This window comes from Phyllostomus discolor, chromosome 2, assembly GCF_004126475.2.
Source record: "Phyllostomus discolor isolate MPI-MPIP mPhyDis1 chromosome 2, mPhyDis1.pri.v3, whole genome shotgun sequence".
Taxonomy (NCBI): Eukaryota; Metazoa; Chordata; class Mammalia; order Chiroptera; family Phyllostomidae; genus Phyllostomus; species Phyllostomus discolor.
Genome location: NC_040904.2, coordinates 132246693 through 132274417, shown reverse-complemented (window position 1 = coordinate 132274417; position 27725 = coordinate 132246693). Strand labels below are relative to the sequence as shown.

The 27725-nt window shown below is 43.8% G+C and overlaps 1 protein-coding gene and 2 long non-coding RNA genes across 4 annotated transcripts; 1 reads left to right on the top strand and 2 right to left on the bottom strand.

Moving 5' to 3' along the window:
- Positions 1 to 1913: 1913 nt before the first annotated feature.
- On the bottom strand, positions 1914 to 6950 carry DUSP6 (dual specificity phosphatase 6). The gene is made up of 3 exons (XM_028531804.2): positions 5482 to 6950; positions 4437 to 4871; positions 1914 to 3425 (listed from the first exon to the last, which is right to left on the bottom strand). Exons 1-3 carry the CDS (start codon positions 5879 to 5881, stop codon positions 3118 to 3120), a joined length of 1143 nt encoding a protein of 380 aa, XP_028387605.1. The 5' UTR covers positions 5882 to 6950; the 3' UTR covers positions 1914 to 3117.
- Positions 6951 to 7217: 267 nt separating this feature from the next.
- On the top strand, positions 7218 to 11598 carry LOC118498989. Of its 2 annotated transcripts, none has more exons than XR_004901491.1 (3): positions 7218 to 7746; positions 9645 to 9774; positions 10279 to 11598. It is a non-coding gene; the product is annotated as an uncharacterized LOC118498989 (long non-coding RNA). The 2 variants fall into 2 exon arrangements; XR_004901492.1 differs by lacking the exon at positions 7218 to 7746 and having other exon boundaries at positions 7849 to 9774; positions 10279 to 10539; positions 10971 to 11598.
- An 846-nt stretch (positions 11599 to 12444) lies between these two features.
- On the bottom strand, positions 12445 to 21327 carry LOC118498988. The gene is made up of 4 exons (XR_004901490.1): positions 21183 to 21327; positions 15944 to 16097; positions 15015 to 15106; positions 12445 to 12479 (listed from the first exon to the last, which is right to left on the bottom strand). It is a non-coding gene; the product is annotated as an uncharacterized LOC118498988 (long non-coding RNA).
- Between the last annotated feature and the right edge of the window lie 6398 nt (positions 21328 to 27725).

Sequence of the window (27725 nt, the reverse complement as noted above, 5' to 3'; positions counted from 1 at the left end):
ACACCCATTTAACATGAGTCCATTGGTGGCAATAGAGGAAAGCAGATCCCCTCCTGTTCACCAGCCTTATGAAACAATATATACCAGGAGAGCGGGGAGAAAGCCCAAACACTGCACCTTTATGGAGGCCCTAAACTCTCTTTGCTCCCTTTTATGCAGACTGATGACAAAGACCATTTGCTACCAATTTACTGGAAACTTTTTTTTTCCACAGCTTGAGCTGTTTAAATTCAGGGAGCTTCCTCTCCCCAAATCGCTGTCAGACACTTGCTGAATGGGCCAGGCTCAATTATGTTCCCTCCGCAGGTTCAGCTCACACTGTGACCCTGCATGGCTTCCTGCTATTCATATGTGTTACTTCCCCTTTGTGGTAATGGCTTGTGGCACTTGGCCAGAAAACATTATTAATTTCAGAAGTGGACTGACAAACAACAAACCCACAGTGAACTGAGAGGAAGTGCTGGGGAGGCCAGCTGTCGGTTTGAGCAGAGAGGTAGGAACTCAATGTATGCAACTTTGAGGAGGAAAAGAGATGATAATCCACAGAGAGGAAATGCACTAAAATTATCCTCAGCCCATGTTAAAGAAAAAAGAAAAAGAAAAAAGAAAAAGAAACCAGAACAAAGAAAGAGGGGAAAAAGCACGCAGCTACTTGAGCTGCAGCTGGACAGGAAATTGCTAACGCTGCTTGCAAATCCCCACTTTGAACAGCCAGTTTAGGGAATGCCAGGAGCGGAAACCGTTCAGAACTGGATTAACAGGAGCCAAGTTGAACTGCAACCCACTTCTCCTTTCTAAGCTCTGGCTGATTTAGGGAAGCCAAATGGGAGACTGACTTGGTAGTTTTCTGTGCATTTGCCTTTTACGTGTGCTTAGTTGCTGTTTTTAGTCACACTGGACAGTTTGACATGATGGCCAAAAAGTTGGAGCCACACGCGTAGATTACCAAACCATCCAACTGACATCTCTCATGTGCCATGAGGGTGAAAAGCTCCTTTCTCCCCACTGCACATAAAGGGACTAAGTTTATTTGAAAAGGAGTATAAAATGCAGTTATGTTCTAGTCCTTTTGATTTCACACACCTGCCCTTTACTTTTATTTTGGTTTGTATATTGTTATACTTGGGACAAGGAGAGGGGATATCCCAAGGAAATTAATAAGATAGGAAGCCTCCACTTTGAAAGAAACTGTTCCAAATAATGTCCATGAAGTTCAGTGGTGGTTTCTGACTTACATTCTAAACCAGTTAAGCACAAAGCACATTAGAGTACAAGTGACAAGAGTTTCATCTGAAATGCCAATGTGAAATTTTAAAGCCAAATCCAGGCTCCACTGAGGAAGCAGATATGCTTTGCCAGATACATAAGAGGAGATACCGTTCCTAATTTATTATTCCAACATTAGAATAATTTGCAATAGAATTGCCAGGCAGTAACTGGAAAAATAATTATTCCTACTTTCTCCTTGGCATGTGTATTATTGAGTAGAGAAACCTGATGGAGAGAGAAAGCAGAGACGTTAACATCAAGCCATCAGTTATTCTGGTACCTCCTCTTTGACTGTTCATTAATATCCCCACCTCACACCTCAGCAGCAAGGTGTACACTATGGCTTCACCTTTTTTTCAAGAGCATTGCAATTTTCTTAAACCAGAATTATGTTCATAGAAAGTATTATCCATATATAATACAGTCCACCCAATTTTAGAATGTCATCCTTATTTGAAGCAAAAGAAATCATAAGCTGCTACTGAAAAACATGCTTGAATAGCACAGAAGATGAGAACTTTGTCCTGCTATTCATGTGCCTTTAAAAGCCAGTATCAATCCCAACTAAAAAATACCTAAAATGTGTCACTTCACATTCAGGTACCATCATGGACATACACACACGCGCGCGCACACACACACTCTCAATAGCCAAAATAGTTATTTATTAATAATTTAAGGTCTTACATTCTTATAATAAATTCCATCTCAAAACTTTACACCACGAACAAATGAAGCAACTTAACTCTCCCTTCTTCACAATCATATGCACTTTACCTACCAAATGGGTACCCATGCTCACACACACACTTCCAGTTTTATACAAATTCTTAAAAGGAAAGAAATCAACCCAACATATTGCATTAGAGGTGACGCTCCCTGAAGAATTTTATACAGAGGTAATATACTGTTTAGCACAGCTGAAATTAAAAAAGAAAAGAAAAAAGCCCATGATTTTGGTGCTTTTTCAAGGTATCCCCTTTAAGACAACACAAGCCAAAATATTTACAAAGGTAAGGCATAGTCAAACTACATTGGGGGTGGGAGGAGGCGGGAACCACAAGGAAGATATATGAAAGAGACTGAAGACCGCACCATAACAAGTTCTCAGCATTGATAGTGTCCATGAAAATGTCATTCAGAATTGGTCAAGTTGAGCATGCGGCAAATACATCCTTTGGATCAGAAAAGAGCAAAAGTTTCCATTTTTGTTTTCAGAAGTGGTATACTGCTCTTTCTCCCTTTGGAGGATTCTTTTAAAACCATCAAAGAAAAAACAAACAACTCAAACGAACACTGCCAAGTAATTTAAGTTCAAATATTTACAATAATCAGATGGAGTATCAGATTTATTTTTTCTATTATTAATGTGGTTTTCCTGTGTTTATTTTATTTTTTTGCAAACTGATACTACAGAGCTGAAACCTTTGGCTCCTTTATATGCAAAATTGAATCAGTCTGTCTTCACTGAAGACAAAATGGTCAGTTCCAGATGCAAAAAGAAACAGTCATACAAGGCCCTAAGGAACACATACTCCTATCCTACCATTTGGTCCTACCCTCTTTACCTGGAAGTCCTCAAATTCCAGTCCCTGCGTGGGTAGGATGTACACATGGGTACGGAGCAAACCTGTATCTATACAGCATGTGCTGTTCCTCCAGCGAGGATGGAGAAAGTCTCTCCCTTTGCAATAACCAATTCCACATGTGGTAACCTTGTCTAATACAGACAGCTGGTGTCATTTGGACACGTGGGGCCACATACAAAGAAAGCAGCCCAACTGATGCTGTTAAGAGAAAACTGCTAAAGGAAAGCACACACTCCCTCGAGGAGGAATGTGGGGCCTTTCACGTGGATTGCAAGGAGTCCACCTGGTAGACATTCTGGTTGGAGGGGGTGGTGAAGTAGAGCTGCTGAGCAGGGACCCGGTTGTCACAGGGGCTACTGAGTCCCAGCGTCCTCTCGAAGTCCAGCAGCTGGCCCATGAAGTTGAAGTTGGGGGAGATGTTGGATTTCTTCATCTTGACAATGTCATAAGCATCATTCATTGACAGATTGAGCTTCTGCATAAGGTAAGCCACAGTCACAGTGACTGAGCGGCTGATGCCAGCCAAGCAATGCACCAAGACACCACAGTTTTTGCCCCGAGCTTCATCTGGAAACACAGAAAGGCAAGATTTCAGCAGACCAGAAAACCACCCTTTGTGAGTGATCACTCTAAATGATGAATTTTTACAAAAGATTTTAGAAAAATAATCGTGTATTGCAGTTGAACACTGCAGGCAGCAGAAAATGTATCAGTGCAATAGAACATGTACATTGGGCACAATTACATATTTCAGATATTTTCTGAAAAGGGAGCTTTTGTATTAAGTTTCTGCCAACAAAAAAAACTCCTTAATGTGTGCATTCTTTGCCTCAGCATGTGAATACCAGAAACCCTGCAATATGGTAGTGAATGCCTTTTATACAGACAAGCAGACTGCAAGGGTCTATTAAATTATTCTCCAACTGTTGTGCAGCTAACAATGGAGGTATTCAGGCATCTTAAAAGAGAGAGGGAAGTCACAGGGGACAGCCCATTAGGAGGAACAGGATGTCGACATGGCCTGAAAATGAGTTCCTTTGTAATAGGAAATGCATTACAATGGCTGGAGATTCGCTTCTCCAGGCTTCCAGCCCACAGTCCTTCCTGCTGGGCTCAGGTTACCCTCACTGTCTCACAGTTAACCGGTATCACAGTAACATTCAACCGGATTACAACATCTAGCATTAATAGGGCTTTCCAACAACTAATTTGATGTCCTAAAATAACTCCCAGGTCTTTTAAAATTATAAAGCAATGCTAGAAGTACTTCTAACTAGAACTGCCCCATCCCAAAGATTGTGGAAAATTCTGTTGTCTGATTATGAGCCCTCCCCTTTTCAAATGACTTAATTCTAAAAGTCAAGAAACAGAATTTCAAATACACCTGTGGTCAGCAGTCTTATCAAAAAGTGTTTTTTCCCTTTGCAAGATAAATCAATTTAAAAAGCCTTCAAAACATTAGAAACCTGTATTTTAACAAATTAGCAGGCAGCAAAAAAAGATTAAAAGCTTAAAACTCTATGAATGGCTAAAAATTTTGCATTTAAAAGTCTGTTGAGTACTGTTAATTAGTCTCACCTATGAAAGAAATGGCCTCAGGGAAAAACTGGGACAGGTTTTGGCTCCAGTGATCCGAGATGGGGATCTGCTTGTATTTAAACTCTCCAGCGTTCTCGAAGAGATTCGGCAGATTGGGGGTGACGTTCAAGATGTACTTGATGCCGAATTCCTCCAACACGTCCAGGTTGGTGGAGTCCTTGGCACAGCCCAAGTAAAGGAAAGGCAAGATCTCCACGGGGAAAGAAGGCTGGCTGTTGGACAGCGGGCTGCCATCCGAGTCCGTTGCACTATTGGGGTCTCGGTCAAGGTCAGACTCAATGTCAGAGGAGTCGGAGCTGATCCGCAGGCCCCCAAGCCCTAGCACTGGCAACGGCGGCGAGCTGCTGCTACACGAGCCGTCTAGATTGGTCTCACAGCGCAGGGCGAATTCGGCTTGGAACTTACTGAAGCCACCTGCCAGGACGAGAAAAGCAATCATGTAACCCGAGATCCCGTAGTAGTTTTCACAGCTTTGAGAGCCGCAGCAAGGCGCAGGAAACACCACAGCACCTTACGAACTCCCTATACACAGAGCCAGATGTAATAAAAACACTTAAAAACACCCCTGGGAGTGGAACGAACGGGCCCGCCTCCCCTGGGAACCTTTATTCTTTTGAATCCGGAAATGCACAAAATGGCAACTTTGCTGAACATTTTGAGGGGCTAGGGATGCCAATCTGCAGTCAACGACCTCACCTGTCCTGCAAATCTTAACCCAAAATCAAACAGTAGAAAACAAGGAAAAGTGGAGGGCATTCCGGGTACGAAAAACTAATTACAACCGGCGGGTGGCTGCGGCCCGGAAACGGGTGGATTCTGCGCCGGCCCGGCTGGCTGGCCCGTAGCGGACGCGCGAGGTTCGCAGCCGGGAGCCAGTGGACAGCCGCTGACCGGGAAGTCTGTCTCAGAAGCACCAGCCAGGCTCGCAAGGACACTTGCAGTCCGCGTGCCCAGCCGGCAGTCAGCACCGCAGCACCGCACCCCCAGCCCAGCCGCGCGCGCGCGGGGCTCCCCCGGCACATACCTTCCAGGTAGAACGCCCGACAGCCCTCGTCCTTGAGCTTCTTTAGCAGGAGTCCTAGCACCGACTCGCTGCCAGTGTTCTCGTTCCAGTCGCTGCTACTCTCGTCGTACAGCACCACTGTGTCTGTGCCGCAGCGCCGGGTGAAGCGGTCTCGGTCCTCGCCACGCGTGAACAGCGCGCGCACCGGGAGGTTGCCCTTCTGCAGGCGCCGCAGCATGATGCCTGGGATGGCCACGTTTATGGCTGACTCGATGTGTGACGACTCGTACAGCTCCTGCGGCCGGCAGTCCATCAGCAGCAGCCGCTCGTTGCCCAGCTCCAGCTGCTCGTTGAGCCACGCCACCGTCTTGCTGATCGCCATTTCCGACGCGAATGGCACGGGTCTGAGCGTATCTATCATGGGGGTCGAGCTGCGAGAGAGGGTGGGGTGCCTAGCAGACGCCCCTCGGGGCAGGCATAGGCCGAGGACGCCGCGCGAAGCCGCCGCTCACGGAGCGGGGTTGAATTCCACCTCGCTCTTCCCAAACCGTGTTAGAGGTTGGGAAAGGCGAGACTGAAGTGAAGCCCGCGGTTCCCTCTGCACCCGGCTGCAGCCGCTCGCTCTCAGGTTCAATGAATCGCTCTGAATGAAGCTGGCCAGACAGTTTTGTCTCTCCCTGTGAATGAAATCCAATTAATTCGGACTCCGAGCTACAGAGAGAAGAGGGAGAGAAAAAAGTCCAGCAGCTCCTAATCCCTCCCTCCAAGGCTGCACCTCAAATCCACCCGAGCGTCTTTTCTCCTTGGATTATTCAAGCCTCGATTTGCTCACTCTCCCTAGGACTCAGTTGTCGCACACCCCCTGCGCGAGGCAGCTCCTCAATGGATACAAACAGCGAGCGTCTCAATGGATACATTCTCCTAGCCAGCCAATGAACGCGCTGCGGAAGGGGCTGTTGCCTTGGAGACGGGCCGGCTGGAACAGGTTGTGTTGATGAATTGTTAATGAGTTTGTCATTCACAAAAACGGAAAGGAATTTCCGCTCCGGATAAGCCCCAGTGCAAACAAGCTGCAACAGCAGGCTAGGCTGGAGGAAGGAGAAAGAAGAGGAGGCGGCGGAGGAGCAGGGCACATAAACCAGGGCACTTCAGTTGTCTCATATTTCCTTCTGTTGAGAGTTCACACTTTGCGTCGGAACTTTTGCGCACAAATGCTGCAATTAGCAGGCACAAAAGCCCTTGTTCGTGACGCCTGTGCTCTCAAGCTAGCTTTGGGAAAACTTGTAATGACTTTTTTCCTTTTTTTCCCTTTAAACTCGTTTGGACTGGAGTTCGCTTTAACCCTCTCCCCCGCTCCCCTTCAGGCGGGTGACATTTGTTTTGCCAGTTTAAAAAGCCCAACTCTGTTTGCTCTGATGTTCTTTTAGCTGAGGCTGTGTTGGGGCTACTGACTGCCTGGGCTTTGATGACCGATGAAGTGTTAAACGCTAATCCAACATCTTTGGAAAGACAAAACAGGATTTCATTGAAACATTTTAAAGCAAGCAAACAATTTTTTTAAATGTTCAGATAATAGGAATGAAGCTTTTTCTTACAATAGCGTTTCGATTTTTTTTTTTAAACAATGGTGGAGACTGCAGAAACAAACTCGTTGGGCAGTCGGTTGCTATTTTGCTCCAGCGGCGTGGGGCAATAGGACCCCTTGTTCCCGGGATCCAAGCACCCCCGCCCATCACCGACGGCGCGCCGTAAGGGTGGGGGTCGCGCTCATCAATCATTTCTGAGCAGTAAGCTCGGCTTCCGAAGGAGCCGGCCTGGCGGGGCTACCTGGGCGAGGTGCACGGGGAGCGTGGAGCTTTCGGGATGTCCCCACCACTGTTGAGGCTCGGGGCAGTCCTCCCGCAAGGCCTACAGGTTGCAGAGCTCAGACGGGCTCAGCGACTGGGTTACTGTAGACAGGCAGGCAAGTCACAGAGGAGCGCCTTCCCTCCCACCCCCCTCTTCCGAACCCGAGAAGCAGCACCCTCCGCTTTTTCACTGGCCCGGTGCGGAGCAACAGTCGCATCTGCGCGTTGCACTCACTGCCAGCCACCCGCCACCCCCGTTCCTAGCTAAGTGGGCGCGGGCCGTTGGGCAACCCCGATGAAGGGTGGGGGACTGAATGTGGGCCTGTGGGCTCCGTAGCTGCCCCAGGGAGGATGAGGGGAGTGCATGGCGAGACCCCCTGGCTCCCAAGGAGTGCTGGGAGTCCAGAGGAAAGTCTCCATAGCTCTGCAGAACCAGCAGGTAAAAGAGGAGTTGTTGGCCATGCCTGCAAGCAGCGATTAGCCTGGGCGCCCGGGTGCAGGGCTGGCGGGCGGGCTAGGGGCCGACTAGGGGCCTGCCGGATGGAGGCGTGGCCTGGCCAGGGCCTCAGCGACTGGGAGGCGCAGTCTCGGCGCGCAGAGTTCTATTGTTACATAAAAGTGCCGAGGCCTCCCTCTCCCGAGCGGAAAACCACCTGTGTGTTGCGGCAGAGGCTCTGGGAGTGGGGGGTGGGGGGTTGGCAGAGGCCGGAAGGCGCGGACTCTAAGCCGGCTTCCCCTCCCTGACCCCCCCGGCGGAAAAGAGGCCGCTGGCAGTCCGGCAGCCGCCAGGGGGGCGGAAGCGGCGGCAGTGGCTCGGCGGGGAGCGACGTTCCGAGCGCCCCTTCTGGCGCTCTGCACCCATCGCAAATGTAACGGAGGGCACCTGAGGTCGCAGGGGGTCTCCCTTTCCTAGACTCCCCGCACCCGAGGGCCTGCCTGCTTACGCCGCGCTCCAATTTGCATTTTTAGTCACCCACCTCTTCCCTCCTTTGGGGAATGTAAGCTAAAAAAAAAAAAAAAAGCGATTGCGAAGCCCAGGTTGCCAATTTTGGAGCTCTGCTGCAGGCAGGCCGCCCCTGGAAGAGCGTGTTCAACGAAGGTGGGGGTTGCCGTGCTTCTTTCCCCACTCCTTTTTTGGGCATGCCTTGGAACAAAATTGCCATATTTTACTGGATATCATCCAGTTACAGCCGGAGGAGCCCTGCGCTGGAGTTGACGCCTCCGATTCGCCCCCACCTGTTATAGACGTTCCCAGCCCAGGACGTTTCGGTCACCAGGACCTAGAGGCGAGCAGGAGAGTTGCAGGGTGCCTTGCTACAGAATTGAGAGGAGCAAACTCTTTCAGTCCGGGACCTTTCACAGAGGATGCAAGGAGAGACACTGGTTTCTGTTTAGTTATTTTAAAAGTGAAATTACCTGAGCCTGGGTATAAATTTGGAAAGATAGTCGCACACTTCGCAAACATTTAGTTTTACCTATGCTTCTGAAACCCACCGCAATCGGAATACCGATCCTTTTCAACACATTTTATGAAATGACATTCTGACAGCTCGATCCCAAACCAGGCAGCGTAAAGAGCCTCTGGAGTAAGGCGGCCCGGGTTTAAATTGTGCCCTAATCGCTTCCTAAACATTTGACCGTGATTAAATTTTCTAACTATTCTAAGCCGCACTCTTCCGTGTTGGCATAATAACAATATCTGCGATGGTTGGATGGGTAAAGTGAAATGCCCTAATGTGGTGGACTATTAGCTGTTTACATTTTTATCACTTTGAATTCCGAATCTGCGCAGTGGCCTGAGTCCATTCCATCCACAAGACCCTTCTTTGCTGGCTGCCTAGGAGCTTGCCTGGAATTGGCTCATCTACAGAGAAGCCCTCTGAGGATCTGCCTACCCTAAGCAATTTAATCCATCCCAATTCAGCCGTCAAGCAAAGCAGTCACTGTTAGAAACCTGGGTCAAAAGCCTTGAACTCGGTTAACAGACAGAAAGCCAGTTACCTAACTTTTCTCCAATGGGTCCTTTTTTAAACACCCTGTTTGTTCTCCAACCACACCAAACTGATCTAATAAAAATAATACACAGTGGGTATTTACTACATGATAAGCATGGTACTGCTTTCTGTGTTTACATGCATAATTTTGGCCAGTCTCAGAAAACGCATGTAAATTATCTACATTCACAGAAATTAAGAAATTTACCTGAGGTCACACATGAGAAAACTATGGGGGCAGGATTTGAGGCTAGCCTTTTAAGGATTGACCACATACACAAAAGTGTTACAGGATGTTGTAAAGATCATACCCCTCTGTGTTGTTCCCTGCTGGAATTTGAAGGCTTAAGGCCTGCATTTTGAATTCTGACCACCAGGGTCACGTAATCAGTTGCACCCTCCTCCCCACACATTAGGATCAAACATGAGGCTTGCTTTCCTGCTCCTTTTCCATCTGGTGGCTTTCTTTGGTGGTATGTACCTCTTTATTAGTTAACCACTCAATAAATGTTGCATATCTTTCTTCCTTAGAGTGTGCCCTGGATCTTCACAACTACCATTATCTAATCCTCAGTGTAGCACATGGGTCTGGGTTCAAATCTTAGCTCTGTCACTCACTTGTAGTCTGAGAGAGGACATGCATTCATTCATTCATTCATTCATTCATTTATATTCTAGGTTCCAGGACAACAGCAGTAAATACAACAGACAATAATACCTGTATTCCCAGAACTTATGTCCTACTGAGGACAGACAATAAATAGAATTATTATACATATATTAGAAAGTGAAAGTGCTATGGAGAAAAATAAAGCAAGGAAAGGAATTCAACAGTGTGCAAAATTGGGGTTACTTACAATCCTCAAAGGACTGTGAGGATTAGAGACAACCTAGATGACCTGCAAAAACTGATAGGCACAATATGGGGGCTCAAAAGATGATGTTTTTAAGACTCACCGCTTTATGCAAGCATACAGCTGAGTCCTGTTGCTGATGATCCTGCCTCGAATCTCCTCATACTGGCCCTGTCACCCAGCCTCCCAGGAAAAACTCTGAGAAGAGTTCTAGCAACTACAAGAATCACAGGCTTCCTCACTTCCAGAGGCCTCAGTTCTTTAGGTGTCGTTCATGGGTAGAGGTCTGTGTCTATATGCAGGGCAGCAATTTCTGAGATACTAACTTCGCTCTGTGTGTATACGTGTTCTTCCTGCTGGTTCCCCCTGGGAAGTTGTTTAAAAGTAATTCTATCAGTCATGAATGTTTGCTTGACTGTTGAAGAGGCATTCTAACTTTGCAGGAATTTTCCTGCATTGAGGACACTTGGGATTTAAGAGACAGAAAAAGTTTAGCATGGCCTTTAAATCTTTTTGGAATAATCTCTATGAATACTATGACATTTATTATTGCATCATGTGAAAATAGTCAAACAGATTTTCAGCTAATAGGGGGAGCATGCTTGGAAGGTCTGACTTAAAAAAAATATAGTGTTGTGGCATATTCAAGGTTCACTTTTAGAGGTCCCAGGGAGGCCTCAAAGTGACAGTGGTTTTCAGAACAGCTAAACCTCAGAATAGAATTTAACTGCACTTAAGAAATATCTTTGAAATAGTCTGACTTGAAATAAAGGGCATGTGGGGTTCACAAAACTCTTGCTGATGTCTCCTGACAGGTGCCTCAAAAAGACCGTGAGTCATGTCTCAACAGCAGGAAGCCAAGAGGCCGAAAGGACTGATGCTGGGGTAGGCTGTGCACAGAGAAAACCAAAAGGAGTGTTAACTCTGCGCCCCAAATTAAAACCACGACTAGAGATCCTGGTTTGCAATCAAATCACTTCTCATGTGGCAGCTCTCCACAGCTTGTCCCAGGGTGAGGGGCTGCAGGGCTAATGATTTTTCTGAACAGTTCAGGGGTGTGGGGAAAAAGACAGGCCAGGCCAGGTGGCCAAGGGTAGCTGTTCAGCAGCAGTGCCAGAATCACTCAACCACGGTCATGTCTAGGGAGTGGTTGGGGCTTTCCTACAAACAACATGGCACTTTAACACCTTGCCAGAACAGTACAACCAAAGGAAAATGTGAACTAGTGTGAAATCAGACTTGGGCCCCAATCGGGCTAAGCTTTCAAAGATTACAGTCTTCATTAGCTTTCATGTGTTTCTGTTTTCCAGCACCTGATGCAATGTGCATTAATTTACATTCAAGATCCCATAGAGACTTTATATAGAATATTCTTTTGAAGTCTTTAGCAAGAACATTCATTTAAAGATAACAGTGTTGATTTCTTCTTTCAAAAGTTTTGGTCCCTTTCCTTCCAGCAGAGGAAAACTTTGATTCTTCCCTCTTATCCTTTATTTTCACAACATAGGAAATGTGAAAGCATATGTGAAGTGTATGGAAGAAATTGTCAGGAAGCTGCATCTCTGCAATACAGCCAATCTCACTGTTTTTTTAGGGGACATTGGGACTATGGCACCTTACTTCACTTTGCACCATTTTCAAAGCTCCAAGGATCATCCCTACTGGGAAATTAAGCTTATACTGCCTTCCAGGGAGGTAAGGGACTGTCTGCATTCATTTTCCCAGAAGCTTCCTGGGCCTGTTACGAAGTTGCACGTGTGCAGCATACTGGGCATTAGCCATGGTGCATCTACAAGCAGAATATTTGCTTTGTGCCTCCTTGTGTGAGCCCTGTTTTCTTTGGTGACTTTTGTCTTCTTGTGTTCCTTTATTTAATCAAGCGTGAGTGTACAAATAGCCTTTATGTAAGAGAACTAATTATTTAAGTAGGTACTATTTCCTGCCAGCCCATTTTTGCCTCAGCAATCAGTATAAATGACTGTGTGTGTCCACAAGACAAGAAATGCTTTAGCTCAATTTATTGAACTTAAGAACTCACAGATCCTGCAAGAATATATTGGTGGGGCCCCAGAGGCCTCCAGACTCATCAGAGCTTCGGACCATTTGATATGTTAATTAGAAAAGTTATGCCCTGGTTGGTGTGGCTCAGTGGGTTGAGTGCCAGCCTGTGAACCAAAAGGTCACAGGTTCATTTCCTAGTCAGGGCACATGCTTGGGTCTCAGGCCAGGTTCCTGGTTAGGGGCCTGCAAGAGGCAGCCAATTGATGTTTCCTCTCACACATTGATGTGTCTCTCCCTCTCTTTCTCTTTCCCTTCCCCTCTCTCTAAAAATAAATAAAATATTTTTTAAAGTTATATTCATATTTATCATGAAAATATCAACATAATGGCTGCAATCTAATTTTCACCAAGCTTCACACATGTGAACTATAACTACCATAACTCTGCAAAGCAAGTATACCATTACTGAGGTTTTATAATGGGGAATGGTGAGCTCAAATGTCAGCTAATAACACTGGAATCCAAACTCCCATTTCAGACTCTTTGCAGCCTCTCCAGTATATTCTGCTCTCCACTCATGAAGAGTGGCTCCAAAGCATAACTTCATGCAGCCTGTTATGTATGTGACCTGTTATAAAATGGCAGCTTCAACATAATTTGCTAACTTTTATACTGTTGGTCAAGACACTTAGTTGGTTGTGGAGTTAGATCAACCTAGAGCCTAACGATTTCCAGTCATGTAATTGCAGGAAGTCACATAGTATATCCATGCCTCAGTTTCTTCACCTGCAAAGTAGGGACTATTTTGTAGCAAATGTAGCAAATGACTTACATTTGTAAAGGGGCAGGACTAGTCCTGAAGCAACAATGATTGACAGTTACCTGTTTTTATTATTAACACATACAGCTCTAAATAAACATTTATTGACCTCACTGAAAAGGGATTATATGGCAAACACTACAGTGTCAGTTTTGTCCTCAGGAATTAAAAAAAAACAATCCATACCACATTTTGAAGAATAATTTTACTAGGTTGCTGTACCACCCCTCTTAGTTGCTGATGCAAGCAGCCAAGCAACCACAGTTTCTCAGTGTGCCCGAGACCAGGATAAATTGGGGTCACTGGGAACACTGACTGCCTAGGAGGGATTTCCCAGCAGTCTAGGACTTTCTCCTCTCCATCACTGCTGGCTCATGGCCATTCCTGTTGACTGCATATTCCCCAAAAAGGAAACAAGAAGTCTGCTGGCCCTAGAAACATTCCAGTCTCTCTCAGTGATCTGGGTTCGCTATTGCTGATGGGAGCACCCATTTATATACTCAAGCATTCAAGGTCCCCCGCAACTCAGAAGTCTCATCCCCTGGGAAGTTTCTTCCTTCCTCTGACTTCTTGTGTAGCAGGAGCTTTTCAGACGGAGGGAGAAGGAGGAAGTATCAGCTGGCATGAGAGCCACAGTCTCATGACTGGAAGGAATCTTCCATTCCTGGGTGAAGGGTGTTGTGCAGGAGGCCACACTGTAGCCTTAAGTAAACAGGCTACCTGCTAACAGAGTTTCTATAGTAATTTTGCACGTATATGAGTCCAAAGTAATTTTTATTAAATGCCTTATAAGTATGTATCTTTTGTAGTGTTCCCATCAGGTTTTTCTGGATCCACTAGAAGTTTTAGGTCCTTTACCCACACCTCAAAAGTCTAACCCCTTGCCAGATCATGCTTCACCTTCCCCGCCATCCTCTCCCTCCCCCTTATCCTCACCTACCCAGTTCCCAGGGAAAAGGCTTCTATGGTACAATTCCTCTGCCCTTTTGTTATACTGTCTGTATTGGCAATTTACTTTTAAGTAATTGAGTATAATTATCCTAGTACTCTAACGCTTTAGGGGTGGATAATTAGCTGTGACATTCTTTAATATGAAACAATAGCTTAGACTGGGTGACCTGCAGAGGCTTTGGATTTAGCATAGAGGATGTTAAAAACATTTCCATTGCTGAAAGTGGTGGCATTTCTGATATGTGATTGTTAGAGAAGGTATGATGGGACCCGTGGGTCTTGCATGACCAAGAAACCAGAAGGCAGCCAGACCACCTGCATATGGACCCACATAGCCTCAAAACACTGCAGCCACCCACCCTTCACTTCCCCTAGGATACTGCACCCAGTGAGACTACAGAACCTACCAGTTTTGATTTTGGAACATTGCTGCTTTTCCTTCAGTGTGGCCCTTTCATGCAAGGTGCTGTTAATCAAAACTATTGAGAGTAGAGAGAAAGACAGTTTGTATGACTATACTGACTTGCTAAAAACATTTTTTTTAGTCTGGGATTCATTTTTATAGTGAAAGTGAGGTAGGGTACAGTGAGGAGTGCAACCTAAATCTGGGGCCTCTAACCACTGGAAGCCTCTGGTTTTCATTAAAAAAAAAAAAATCTGACATTTATCCAACAGCCAGCTTGACTCACAAGCAGAGCTTTTAAAAAACATAGATACCCACACCCCATCTCCAGTAACTCTGATTTAAATGGTGTAAGGTGGTTCCCAGACACTGGCAAGAGCTCCCCAGCTGCATCTAATGGGCAGCCTTGGCTGAGAAACACTGGCCTAGAGGGGTTCGCAACGCTCGTTCTCCCATCAGTCTCACTAGTGGGTCTCAACATGCAAAGTGTAGAAACCCCTGGAAACAGTTGCTCATAGTCCACACCGTGGCCTCCTGCTCAGGGACACTGATTCATAAGGTCCAGATAGGGGTCCAGGCAACAGTCTTCTAGCCCAGCAGCCGGCCGTGACTCAGGTGGGCCACACTTTGAGGAGCTCCTACTGTCTGAGACAGTAGGAGCTCCTCACCCAACAGTCTTCTCACCCAACAGCTCTGGTCAGCAAGTATGGATGTTTTCCTTGAAGGATTCCGAGAAGGATGAATCCAATAGTACACTTTACCCACAAATATCTTAACTACATAAGAGAAGAATGCAAACATTCAATTAATGTATCTGCTTATCCCTATAAGCTCACCTGTTGAACTGGTACACACCCTAATTTCTTTTCAGGAGGCCTGAAACTGTACTAAAATAACTACTGGGACATATAGGAATAAGTAAGATTCAGACCCCTCTGTCACAAAAAATAAATCTTATTGGGGAGATTAATCACATGCCTAGGTAGCCAGAATGTAACAAAATAAATGTAGTACAGTAATTGCAATGGAAAGGAAATGCAATGGGAACAAGATGGGGAAATGGTTCAACCTTGGGCGTTGCAAAGGGTCCCAGAGTTAGATCCTTCCTCTCTCCCATCCCAGAGAGATGAGGGGAGAAAGGCACTCCCGGCGAGAGAGACAGCCAGTGTGAGCCCAGGTTGGAGACATGGACATCAGGAGAGCTGGGGTGCCACGCAGCAGTGTGCAGGGTGAGGAGGGTGCGGAGGGTTCACAGTGGCAGAGAACATAGGAAAGCAGTTTTAAGACAAAACGGCCTTTGGATGTCATGCAAAAGAGTACGGAATTTTTCTTCAGGCAGTGAGAATTCATCAAACATGTTTATCCAGGGGAGTGAAATGATTTCAGAATGTGATTCTGGTAACAAAGTGGTAAGTAGGCTGGAGGGGAAAGAGAAAGTGAAGGCAGAGAAACCAACAATGAAGCAGTTGCCATTGTCTAGGTGCTATACCACCACAATGGTCCTGTTCCTGAAATAATCATCCTTTTACTTTTGGAGCTAGGAAAATCTCTTAGTCCTTCTGTGACTCAGAATCCCTCCCTATTAATAGAAGATGACAAAATACTTATCTTACCTCACACAGGCAGGCACTGAGAGATCCTTGTAATTGTAGCCAGGAAAGAGGGGAAATGCTATTCTGAATGCCAGTGGTGTAATCCATCTCCGGGGAGAGAAAATGCTTCGTGTCTCTAACTTTTTATTGTAAAAATTCCAAACCTACAGAAAAGCTAAAGTTAAGTAAAAGCATCAGAAACACTCTTTGGGGGGAAGCTTCTGCCAAAGTACCAGGTACTCACCACCCTAGAAGCAGCATTTCTAATATAATAGTCCATTGCTTTAGGGTGAAAGTGCCGTTTCAAGACATTTGGTTCAAACACTGTTCCATAAAGTAAGATTTTGTATAGAAAGGCCTGTCTCCCTGTTGTTTTTTATTATAGACAAAAGTGAAAGAAATGTTACTCCTATTTCTCCTATTGCTAAAATAGGTTGGGGCATCATGTAATAGTAGAAGTTGATTAAACACAGTAATTTAAGTGAAGAATTGGGCAAAATGCTCTCAGGTTGTGCTGGAGTGTTGGGTCCTGGAATCTTTCCTTGTAGCAAGGGTACCTACCTGCTTGTATCTTTTTTGCATCTGCTGCCTGGCCCTTTCTGAAAAATAGATCTCCATTTCATTGCCCAGGACCACATCAGAATTCTGTCCTCTTTTTGAAAAAATATCACTGATGTCTATCACAGAATGCACTATAGACTGAAAATGATTTAAATTTTGCCAAAGTGACTTTGTCTTCTATTATATATATATATATATATATATATATATATATATATATCCTATGCTCAATACATCTGCTGAGTTGGTACAAGATATTCAGAATGATAAAAAGGCAAATCACTCCCCTCAGGAACACTCCCCTCAAGAAGCTAACAGGTGGGGACAGTGACCTAAGAGCGAATGTGACAGAGGCAGCATTCACTGTGCTATTAGAACAGGATCAGAGTTCAAGATAACTGATAGAGTCTTCCATCCCAGGATGGGGCAATTGGGACATACAAAGAGGAACTCTACAGTACTTCATTTTATGAATGAAAACTAAGGAGACATGTCAGGAACACATAAAAAGAAAATAATATATGCTACTTTCTGAGGTACATTTATGTAATGATTTGTTCTTTCAAATGGAAATAGTGCTCTGGTACAACAAATTATTCTGATTCATTTGTTCTTTCTCAACATGCAATTCTTGAGAAAGTTATTGGTGAAATTTGTCACAAGGCAACAAGGAGATTATAGAAGAACATGTCTCTGTGTGTGTGTGTAGGCTGTTGTCATTTTTTAAATTTGACATTCTAAAGGAAAATAGGTCAGTGCCCTTGACTAAGTAGTCAGATAGTACATGTTTTAAAAATTTTTGCAGCACACAGGTGTGCCTGCCATGGAACACTGGTAGAAAGTCACTATTCCAGGTGATCGGTTACACAATGAGAAATCAAACAAAAACGGTCCGTGCATTAATAGTATTTACAGCTGTATAGGGGAGACAGAATTAACTAAATAGTAGAAAATTATAACTTGTAACAAGTTCCATGGGAAGATAAGAAACAATGCTGTGGGAGAGTAAAATAGAGTATAATTTAGATTGAGAATGTCAAGCAAGATTCCTGTGAGGAAATTACATTTAAACAAACAAAGGATAAGTAGAAATGATCCAGGCAAAAAGTGAGGTGAAGACTTCTCCAGGTAGAGGAAGAAATAAGCCTTTTTAATCCTTCAACAAATTAGTTTTTACCTTAAGGGCAATTTAGATATCACATCACGGACTGCTTTTTCGTGCACACATCCATCACTCATTAGATTCCTTTACTGCAAAGAACTCAAGGAAAACAGACTCCTCGCTGTGCTCACCACCAAGTATCAGTTATAAAGATTGACCTGTTCATCAGTAAAGTAATGTGACTATCTGATCTTTCTAATTTCTGACTCAATAATTAAAAGTGACCTCTTTTCAAAAAGTGTAGAAGCCAAACTGGGAGAAAACATTTTGCAAAAGGCAATTCTGATACAAGATTTTTATCCAACATATACAAAGAACTCTTAAAACTCACCAATAAGAAGATGAACAACCCAATTTAGAAATGGACCAGAGACCTTAATGGACACCTCAACAAAGAAGATGCACAGATGGCAAGTAAGCATCTAAAAAGAAGCTCCACATCCTGTGTTGTAGAGAAGTGCAAATTAAAACAACGAGGTACCACTGCACACCTATGAAACCGGCTAAAATCTACAACACTGACGACAAGTGCAAAATGGTGTGGCCACTGCAGAAGAAAGGCAGTTTGGCAACTTCTTAAAAAACTAGCCATAGTCTTTTTATATGATCCAGCTATCGTGCTCCTTGATATTTACCCAAAGGAGTTGAACACCTACACATGGATGTTTATAGCACTTTTTTCATAGCTGCCAAATCTGGATGCAACCAAGATGCCGTTCAGTACATGAATGGAAAAAATTAACTGGTACATCTAGACAATGGAATATTATTCAGCACCAAAAAGAAATGAGCCATCAAGCTATGAAAGATGTAGAGGAAACTTAAATGTATATTGTTAAGAGAAGGAAGCCAACTATGTGACATCTGGAAAAGGCAAAACTCTGGAAGCAGGAAAAAGATCAGTGATTACCAAGGGTTGAAAGAAGGGAGGAATGAATTGGACTACAGAGGATTTTTAGGGCTGTGAAACTATTCTGTAGGATATTATCATGGTGCATACATGTTATCATACATTTGTTAAAAATCCATGCATTGCGCACCACCAAGAGTGAGCCTTTATGTAAACTATGGACTTTGAGTGATAATAACAGGTCAGCATAGGTTTACCGATTGTGTGCTACCCCAGTTCTGGAAGCTGGTCATGGAGGAGGTGGTACCTGCACAGGGATGGGTTATGTGGAAATCTCTGTATTTCCTGCTCAGTGTTGCTGTAAATCTAAAACTGCTCTAAAACTTAAATGTATTAAAAACAAACAAAAAAAATGTGTATGCTGCTGCCCAGTGACTTGGGACTACAGAATATAGTTTTCCTGGGAATTAGAAGAAAGCCCTTTTTCAAATGTTTGCATATATCATTCAGTTTTTGCTTCTCTTAAAAAACAAAGCATTATTGAGTTATGTTTGTATAGGTGATACTTGTGCATGAAATAAATTGAAAAGGATAGAAGCAGTATAGAATAAAAATATCTCCTAGCCACCCAGAACCAAACATTGTTAACTAGTTTTTGTGTATTCTCCCAAATAGAGCCTATGAATATGCTATGAATATAGCATATATATTTAATGTTATTGGTGTCATTAGTACGCAATTACAGCAGACTAAAATACAGAGTGCACTTTGATTTTTCATTGAACGCATTTTAAAGATCAGCTCATATTAGAAAACATAGAGCTTCCTCATTCTGTTTCGTGGTTATGTAATATTCTATCATGTAGGCACAGCATAAGTTACTTATCCAATCTTCCTATTAATGGACACTGAGGTTGTTCATAATCTATTTTTGCTAGAAATGACAGTGGTGAGTATGCCATTTACATGTTCATCCACTTTGGATGTGAGTATGTTTGTAGGATAAATTCTTAAATGTGGACTTGCTTAGTCAGAGTATAAAAGTTTATCACCCAAAAGCCCACTTCAGAGACTGTATCCATTTGCATTCCCATCAGAAATTCATACCCTCAAAAATGAGCTGCCACAGGACACTCTCAAACCGTGTGCCAATCTGCTAGATGAATACCAGTATCTTATAGTAACTTTAATTTGCATTTCTCTTATTAAGACTCAGGTTGAGCATCTTTTCATCTACTTAAAGACTACTTGAATTCCTTTCTTGTGAACTGTCCACATTTATTAAATAAATATCATTTTGATTAGTAAATAAAAATCCTATTTTATTTTCATACCTTATTTTTCAACAATAATATTAAGTTCATTATGGCTACTTATGCAGCCATTAATAGAGCTTAAATACTATTAACCAATCATTACTTTTGAATAGAAAAAATGTAGAGGCACTTGATAATCACTTCAATACACCCCTCATTGAGGTCCAACATTTTCTTCTCAGCTCATTCTAAATCTCACATGGTAATGAAACTGCTCTCACTCCTTAGGCTTTCTCAGGGTCAAAATGCCCTGGTTTTGTTTTGGTTTAATCCCAGAAGGGTTGTTTGTCTTAAACTCTGTCTAGGCTATTATTATATATGCAAACTTTCTGAGCAATTCCTAGTTATAAAATAACAGCTTTCATAATACTCCTCTAGCATTCACAGCCCCTGCCCTCCACATAAGCAGCAAGGAGAATGACACCACTAAGTGTCTAAAAGCCTTTATCCTCACCCGCACCCCTCCATAAGATGATATTATCTGGCCCATTAAGTAGAGAAATGAAAACATCCCTTTACTTCTCTTTCTCAGTCAGGGGAAAACTTGTGACACTAAGGTACCTTGTTTACAATTTCAAATATCACCTTGCTTTTAGCAGCTGAGATTCTGTAGATGCTGATCAAAAGATACATATTTTACACAAAACAGAATATGCTGACTCAAAAGGATTTTGAACGTTAATCTGAACTGGCTTTATCACAATTGTGTATCAGGAATTCGCTGAATGTGAAATGTGAGATAAGGGCACAGAGGAGTAGAGGATAGCTTCAAAGATAGTAAGGTGGGATCAGAAAGTAGGTTTGTAAATACCAGGTTCTGTGTAGGAAAAGCTACTGTCTGTAGCCTTCTATCCCAAGCTGGGCAGAGCAACCAGTCAAGAGAAGAACTGCTAGCATCCCATCCCATTGTGGTGAGATCAGACTCCCACAGAAGGCACACGAGAGTTAGGAAACACATTCTCAACCGGGAGACACTTCCCTGGAGCAGCTCTAGTTCACCTTAATAACAATTATAGATCTCCATTCATCTTTCTTGTTAAGAAGAAAATAGACTGTAGGCAAGAGGCCAGGTTGAAGATATAACGTGTGATTTTATTTTTAATCATTGTCTTAGCTGAATTGCCTAGATAATAAAACTTGAGGCAAAGATGACTTGTTAAGGCTGGCTATGTTGGAAGGTACAAATCCAGGAATGCAAAGGTGAGGGAGAAAGAGAGATGGCAGGAAAGAAAGGAATGCAGGTGCCAGGTGGTGGGTTAAGGAACTGGCCACAACTTCACAGGGAAATGCAAGCCTGTTGCCGGTCCTTCATGTTACCGTGAAGCAATTCATCAGGGGAGGGGGAGAATGGACAAAGGAAGAAGTACTTACCTTCTTGGCCTCTAATCCCTTGATTCAAAGTTTAACTCTCCAGCCCTTCTGGGTTGTCACCCAGCCACTTCAGGGAGCCGATTCCACATCTCACCTAGCTGCCTGAAAGAGATGGGAGGAGAACAGCTATCCACAAGGGGCATGAGTCTGGGCAGGTTGCACCCGAGACTTTGAGGCTGTTGATGTAGCAGGTGAGATGCGGTCTCACCAAGGCCCAGGATGGGGGAGGGAGGGCAGCAGGGCCCGGAAGGCTGTCCATTCAGGAAGAGGCCAGGGACTTGGGGCACAGATGGGCCTAAGGACACTTGAGAGGTACAAAAATTAATACAGTCATGTTTTAAAATTATGAATAATAATTTTAAAGCTTTGTAGAATCCAAGAATTAGTGCTTTGGTGAAGGTTAATATGAATGACTTTCACATAAATGAATCATCAAGTCATAATTAGTATGGAGATGAAAATTTTATTATTAATAAGATTTATGATTGCTGAAATACTTTTTATGATTATTCAAATTGACTTTGGACTAAGTTTGCTCATTCTTAACCTGATGACTTTTTATTAAAGTTGATTTTTAAAGGAGTGTTCATTAATAAAAGATGCTCTTAACCATACTGCTTTGTTTCCAAGTGGTATATGAGTATAATAATTTGCGCTAAGAAACATATCTCAGCTTCTAGATTCTTATTTTACCAAACCTCCTACCACACTAAGGAAAAGAAAGAAGCTCTTTCTGCACATCTGTGGGCCCCCAGTAGGGTCCCATGTGTGTGGGTCCAGGGGAGGGAAGGCCAGTGGCAGTGACAGGAGTAGAAAAAAATGAATGAAAGAGAGTCTGTTGGTGGAATGAGTTCCATACATCTAAAACCAAGATAGCAACGGTTATTTTTTCCAGCATATATATCCAGATGACATTTGGAAATTTATGTAGAAGTAACAGGAGGGCCTAAGTGACGCCTTCTGAAAAAAGTCATAGTTTTCAAAATGTGTGTTCTCTTGGATTCTAGAAACGTATTTCATTCATCCAAGTGAAACCAGTAACAGTTGGTTCATCTCCATACATACAGCAAGAAGCTAACTTTAGGAACTAACACCTGAGCACTTGTCCCTGTGGGGGTTTAAAAAATAATTCCTGCCCCCTGCCACCTTCTAAATTCTTTTAGCTGAGCTAATAATCAATAGAGAACAGGTTAACAGGAAAAAATGTCCCAAGTTTATCATACAAGTGCACATTTGGGGGTGCCACAAGACACCCAAAGAAGTGTTGGGCAGTTGACGTTTATGTGTTGTCCTGGAGCTGAGGAAAGGGATGGGGGGTTGTGGTTTGGGCCTTAAAAGAGCAGGAAGCCGAATGCTTGGTGAATAAGTGTTTACGGGCCATCTTTAACCCTGGGGCACAGAGAGGTCCCTGAACAAACGGGCCTTGCTAGGTTCCCTTGTCTATCACATATTAGTTTGTGTTAAATTGTGGTTATCTGTGATGATATCGCCCTTCCCTGAGCAGGTCCTTTATTTAAATTCCTTTAGGCAGGTAAAGGGGGAGCGTCAAAGGTGATTTCTCAGTCTTTTGTTTCTCAATAAACAGCTTAGATTCATGTTGGGGGTGGAAAAACTTTGGTCCCTTCATCCTGGAGATCTTAGTATTTATTTTTATGTCCTTTCCACACCCCTGCCACCAAAAGCCCCACCAAGAACAATTTCCGTTTTCCTACTTCATGTATATTCTTATCTGAATGTAGTCTCCCTCTACTAGCTTTTCTCTAGGCATTTATCAGTCCCTTATGAGGTCACTGTGGCAGAAGAAGAATATTCATATATGTGCTTCATATCCTGAAGAAGAAAAAAAAGACAGCATGAGAAATTCTGTTGCCACTAATTGAAAGTAGCTGCTTCATGTTTAGAAGGTTTAATGTCAAAACTTCAAGGAAAGGATAAATAGTCCAGTCTGGGCCTAGACTGTGTTTTTCACTTTCCTGAAGTTCAGATGTCTGAGAAGAATCCGAGCGGATGTGGGTTACGTGTTAGTACCTGACAGCAGGCCCAGCTCCACCCCTCCGCCACTACCCCTGGAATGAATGTACACCTCCAGAGGGTGGTGGAAGGAACAACAGAGACAGCTATGTGCCCACGGGCTCAGCCATCTGCTGTTCCAACCACATGTCTCTCCCCCCATTTCCTGCCAGTGATTCATCCATTCTTTTTCTCATTCAAAGATAACTGTATAGTCATTTAAGGAGGGGAAAGTCATTAAGAAAAGTGGAACCTGGATTTTTTAGAATGAGGCTGAGAAGATTAAACAGTTTGGAATTTCACAAAGCAAACAGTGCAGGTGTGGACTCTGGGTTCTTCTCTCTCCCCCAAGCATTATCTCATAACAGGTTACAGCATCAGTCATCAAGGAAAAGTCAACAAAATGACAGCATATAAACTATATATAAGTATATAAGTTGCTAAACAGCAGAAGAAGAGAGAACAGCAGAAGTCCAAATTTTCTAACTGGAGATTCTGTTCATCTTACCCATCATTACAGATGGCTCCTATCTCTAATTTTATACCAATGAGTGAGATCGTTGTAACTTTTTCTAATAAGCAGACCAAAAGGCTGCCCCTAAATCTGCTTTAAAGGAGACCCTAACCAATAGCTGGAGAAGGTGATTAATGAATGCTGTGTCCCTGACACCAAAGGGTACTGGGGGCAACATGCTGTGTGGAAAGGGGAAGGGCTCGTCCAAATGTCAGTAGACATTTACTGCAGCACATCAAACTGGAGGCAGATGGGCCTTCGTTCCAATCCTGGCTCTGCTTCCAGCTTCTGGGATATTAGGCAAGTTGCTAAGCCTCTGGGGCTCTCTGGGCCTGCTGTGTAGATTGGGAGATGATGAGGACACCTACTGCACAGGGTGGAGTGAGGATCCAATGGGATTAATGTATGGAAAACATCTCATGTGGTCCTTGGAATGAGGCAGATATGCAAATATAAGGTGAGAATAAAAATTTCTTGTCATTTCATTTCAATTTCTGCCACATTCTGCACCCTAGGGCTAGCAAGGTCAAGAACTGAAAGGAGAACTGGGGCTCTGGCCTATTTGAGTATGGCCTCACCCACCAGAAGGAGAAGGGCATACGTCACGTGGGACCTGGCAGTAGAACTGCATGGGATGTACTCTCCTTGTTTATGTGACACAGGGGAGAAGGAGGGAGGCAGAGAGAGAAGTAGGGCCTGATGACACCTTCTCCCCCGACTCGCAACAGCCACCATGGCCTCTGAGCAAGAGAAGGGCTCAAGAAATGAGCGATCCTTTTGCTGAGTAGAATATACAGATCCCAGACCAGACTGAGTTCCTCAAGACTCTAGCATCATGCCCCCATTTTCTCATGTGAAAAATGGGTGTTATAATAGGACTTACCTCTTGAGTTGTTGTAAAAATGAAATAGGATTATCTATGTAAAGGACTGAGCCTAGGAGCCCAGGACATTCAGTAAGCAGTACATAAATCTTACAATGGGTATTATTTTATGTCTCTTGTCAACATACGGAGTTAACAATACTTTGTTTATTAACCTGTTTATTGATTGATGGATTTTTCACTTAATAAACACTTGTTCACTCCCTTCAGGGAACTGGATTGTTAGTCACTCTATTCATTTATTTATCTTCAATTATTTATTGAGATCTCATGCTGTGCTGTAACCAGGCTGGGCTCAGGAGGTGCCAAGGCTCATTTGGCAAGATGTTTGAAGGCAAGTGTGGCGTCAGGAGCCAGGAAGGGCTTCCCGCAGAAGATATTTTCTGAATGGGATCCTGAAGGAAAAGCAGCTGAGAAGTTTGGGCTTAGAAATTTCAGTTAACAGAAGCAACTTGCAAAAAACAATAGAGTTGTTGGGGCTGGGGGCAGGGGCACCTGCCCTGTTAGTGCTCAAACTGTTTGGCTGAACTGCCTGCCCTATTAGTGCTGAAACAAAAACTCCCATTTGCAACCTGTTTCAACTGCCAGGCAGAACTGCCCCCAGAAAAACTCTCACCTCAACAAACCCCGTTTGCCTCATCACTGACTGAGGTCCTAGGCTCCATTCTGACTATTGCTAATGAAAAATTCACTGCCTTGGAATTGGAAGTGACACCGAACATATGCTTTTTGGGAGACAGTTTTTGCCATATGCTTTAACAAATTCCCCAGAACTGGACTACAGAAGATGTCCAAATGCGCCTTGGTGTTATGGGCCCAGGCCTGCCGTACTGATTGGCATGTCACAGCCTGTGTCATTTTCCTTAACATTGCTCAGGACACTGGGACACCAGTCAGATGCTACTGGCCCCAACTTTCACAAGACAAACTTGGAAATAAAGCCACGAAAGGAAACGAGGTCCATTTGGAAATTTGAGAACCCACACGTTCTCTATGGTAACTTTTTTTTTCCGGGAGGATTTCAAAGTTTCAACCCGTTTTAATGCTAGCCCATCTGGCTGCTTTATTAATGAAAACAGCAGCATCTTCTACTGCTCTTGTGTGAGGCAGTACTTTCCCAAAAATGACAGAAAGAACTTTCAGATTCGATGCATTATATATTTCTCTATCTCTCTCTTTTTAATTTGAAAAAAAAAATCCAACTGGAGAGCATTTTAGAGAGAGTATGTGCATAGAAATATTCAGTGAGTCATGCCTGGTGTTGTAGGTCTATTCTGGTGCGTGGGGTTTCCAGAACAATTACATAAGTGTTAGCAAAGTGAGGAACTTTTGACATTTGTGGCAGCTTAATGAGTTCTTTTCATCATTGAAAATATCCTAATTGTTGTTTGCTTAAATTTAAAATGCATAAAACTGGTGATGCAGTATAAATTGATTTTGAGGCATTTCTATCAAGTGTGTTTTGTTGGCAAAGAAACAGAAAATTTTCTTTTTGAAATGAAATACAGGTGATTGTGCTGTAACAAATACAATAATCTAATAATCTAGCAAAAGATTGCCTGGGAGCATCAATTGTAAGTGAAATATTTTTGACCATCAAGGTGGTAGCCTAGGTAGACATAGCTTGCCTCCTTAAACAACCACGACAAAATTACAACTAAACTATAGAACAACCATCCTCAGAGCCATCAGAGATCTAGTTGAATGGAAGTCTGACCACTGCGGAATTAAAGAACCCACATTCATCCAGACTGTTAGGAGACATAGAGATGTGGAATGGGCTGTCCCACATCCACATGTAATGAATAAAAAAATCAGGAGGAATATCTTAGGAGCAAGGAGTCCCATCCCCACACCAGGCCCCCAGCCCAGGATTCCACTACTAGGAAGATAAATTCCCATTACTTCTGGCTTCAAAAACCAGCAGGGATGAAATCAGTGAGGTAACTGATGGATTTCCAGCAGTTCCTCTTAAAGAACCCACACACAGACTTACTCAGACTCACTCTATCTGAGCTGCAGCACTTGGATACCAGCTTGAAAGGCATCAGTGGCATAAGGTAAGAAACTGAAATGTCTGGCATCAAGGCAAGAGCTGGGGCACAGCTTTCTCCCAGACAGAAAAGCAGACAGAGGTCATTGCTCATTTTTGAACCCTGCCACCATAGAACCACAGAGCCAGCAAGTGGGGCCCATATCTGAAACTCCTTCAACTTGGCTAATACCCTTTGCCCTGCTCTGGAGATCTCCTGAGACTCCATCACACCCAACTCATGGGCCCACACAAGCCGTTAACAGATACTTTTTTATATGAATGACTGGTCTTAGCTCACCCTTCACAACTTCCAAAATCCTCTCAAACAAGCAACAGTTGGCCTCAGTGAGTCCCCAGCCCCCAAACCTCTGGTTAAGTGGCCCCAGACCCAGCACTAGCAGCCTAGATTTACAGCTTGGCTTCACTCAGGAATTTCTAAGCCCAGCACAAGTAGCAGCCATCTCAGATTGCTTTATAGTTCATGCAAGGTGACCCTGAGAAGAACACAGGTGGAGGCTGAACTTGACCTGTACCACCCAGGAAACCCCAGAGCCTGCATACCCAGTGAATAGCTACAGACCACGTTGGAGCACCACCACATTACCTCTGCACAGCTGATCCTCCATGGAGGGTGGAGATTGGTGGTCAATGGTCACAGTCAATCCTTGCAGCTGACTGACCTGACTATATCCCTCCGATTGACCTGCCAACAGCAATCAAGGCTCAACTACAAGAGGAGGGACTACCCAGCCCACACAAAATGTGTACCTCAAGTACCCAGCTTGGGTGATAGAGGAGGCTGTGCAACTGGACCCTACAGGACACCTACTACATTAGGCCATGCTACCAAGACATGGAGTGAAAGCAGCTCTACCTAATACATATAAACAAACACAGGGAGGCTGCCAAAATGAAGAGACAAAGAAACAATGCCCAAGTGAAAGAACAGATCAAAACTCCAGAAAAAAAGAGCTAAACAAAATGGAGATAAGCAATCTATTATATGCAGAGTTCAAAACACTGATTATAAGGATGCTCAAGGAACTTAGTGAAGACCTCAACAGCATAAAAAAGATTTGGTTAGAAATGAAGGATACACTA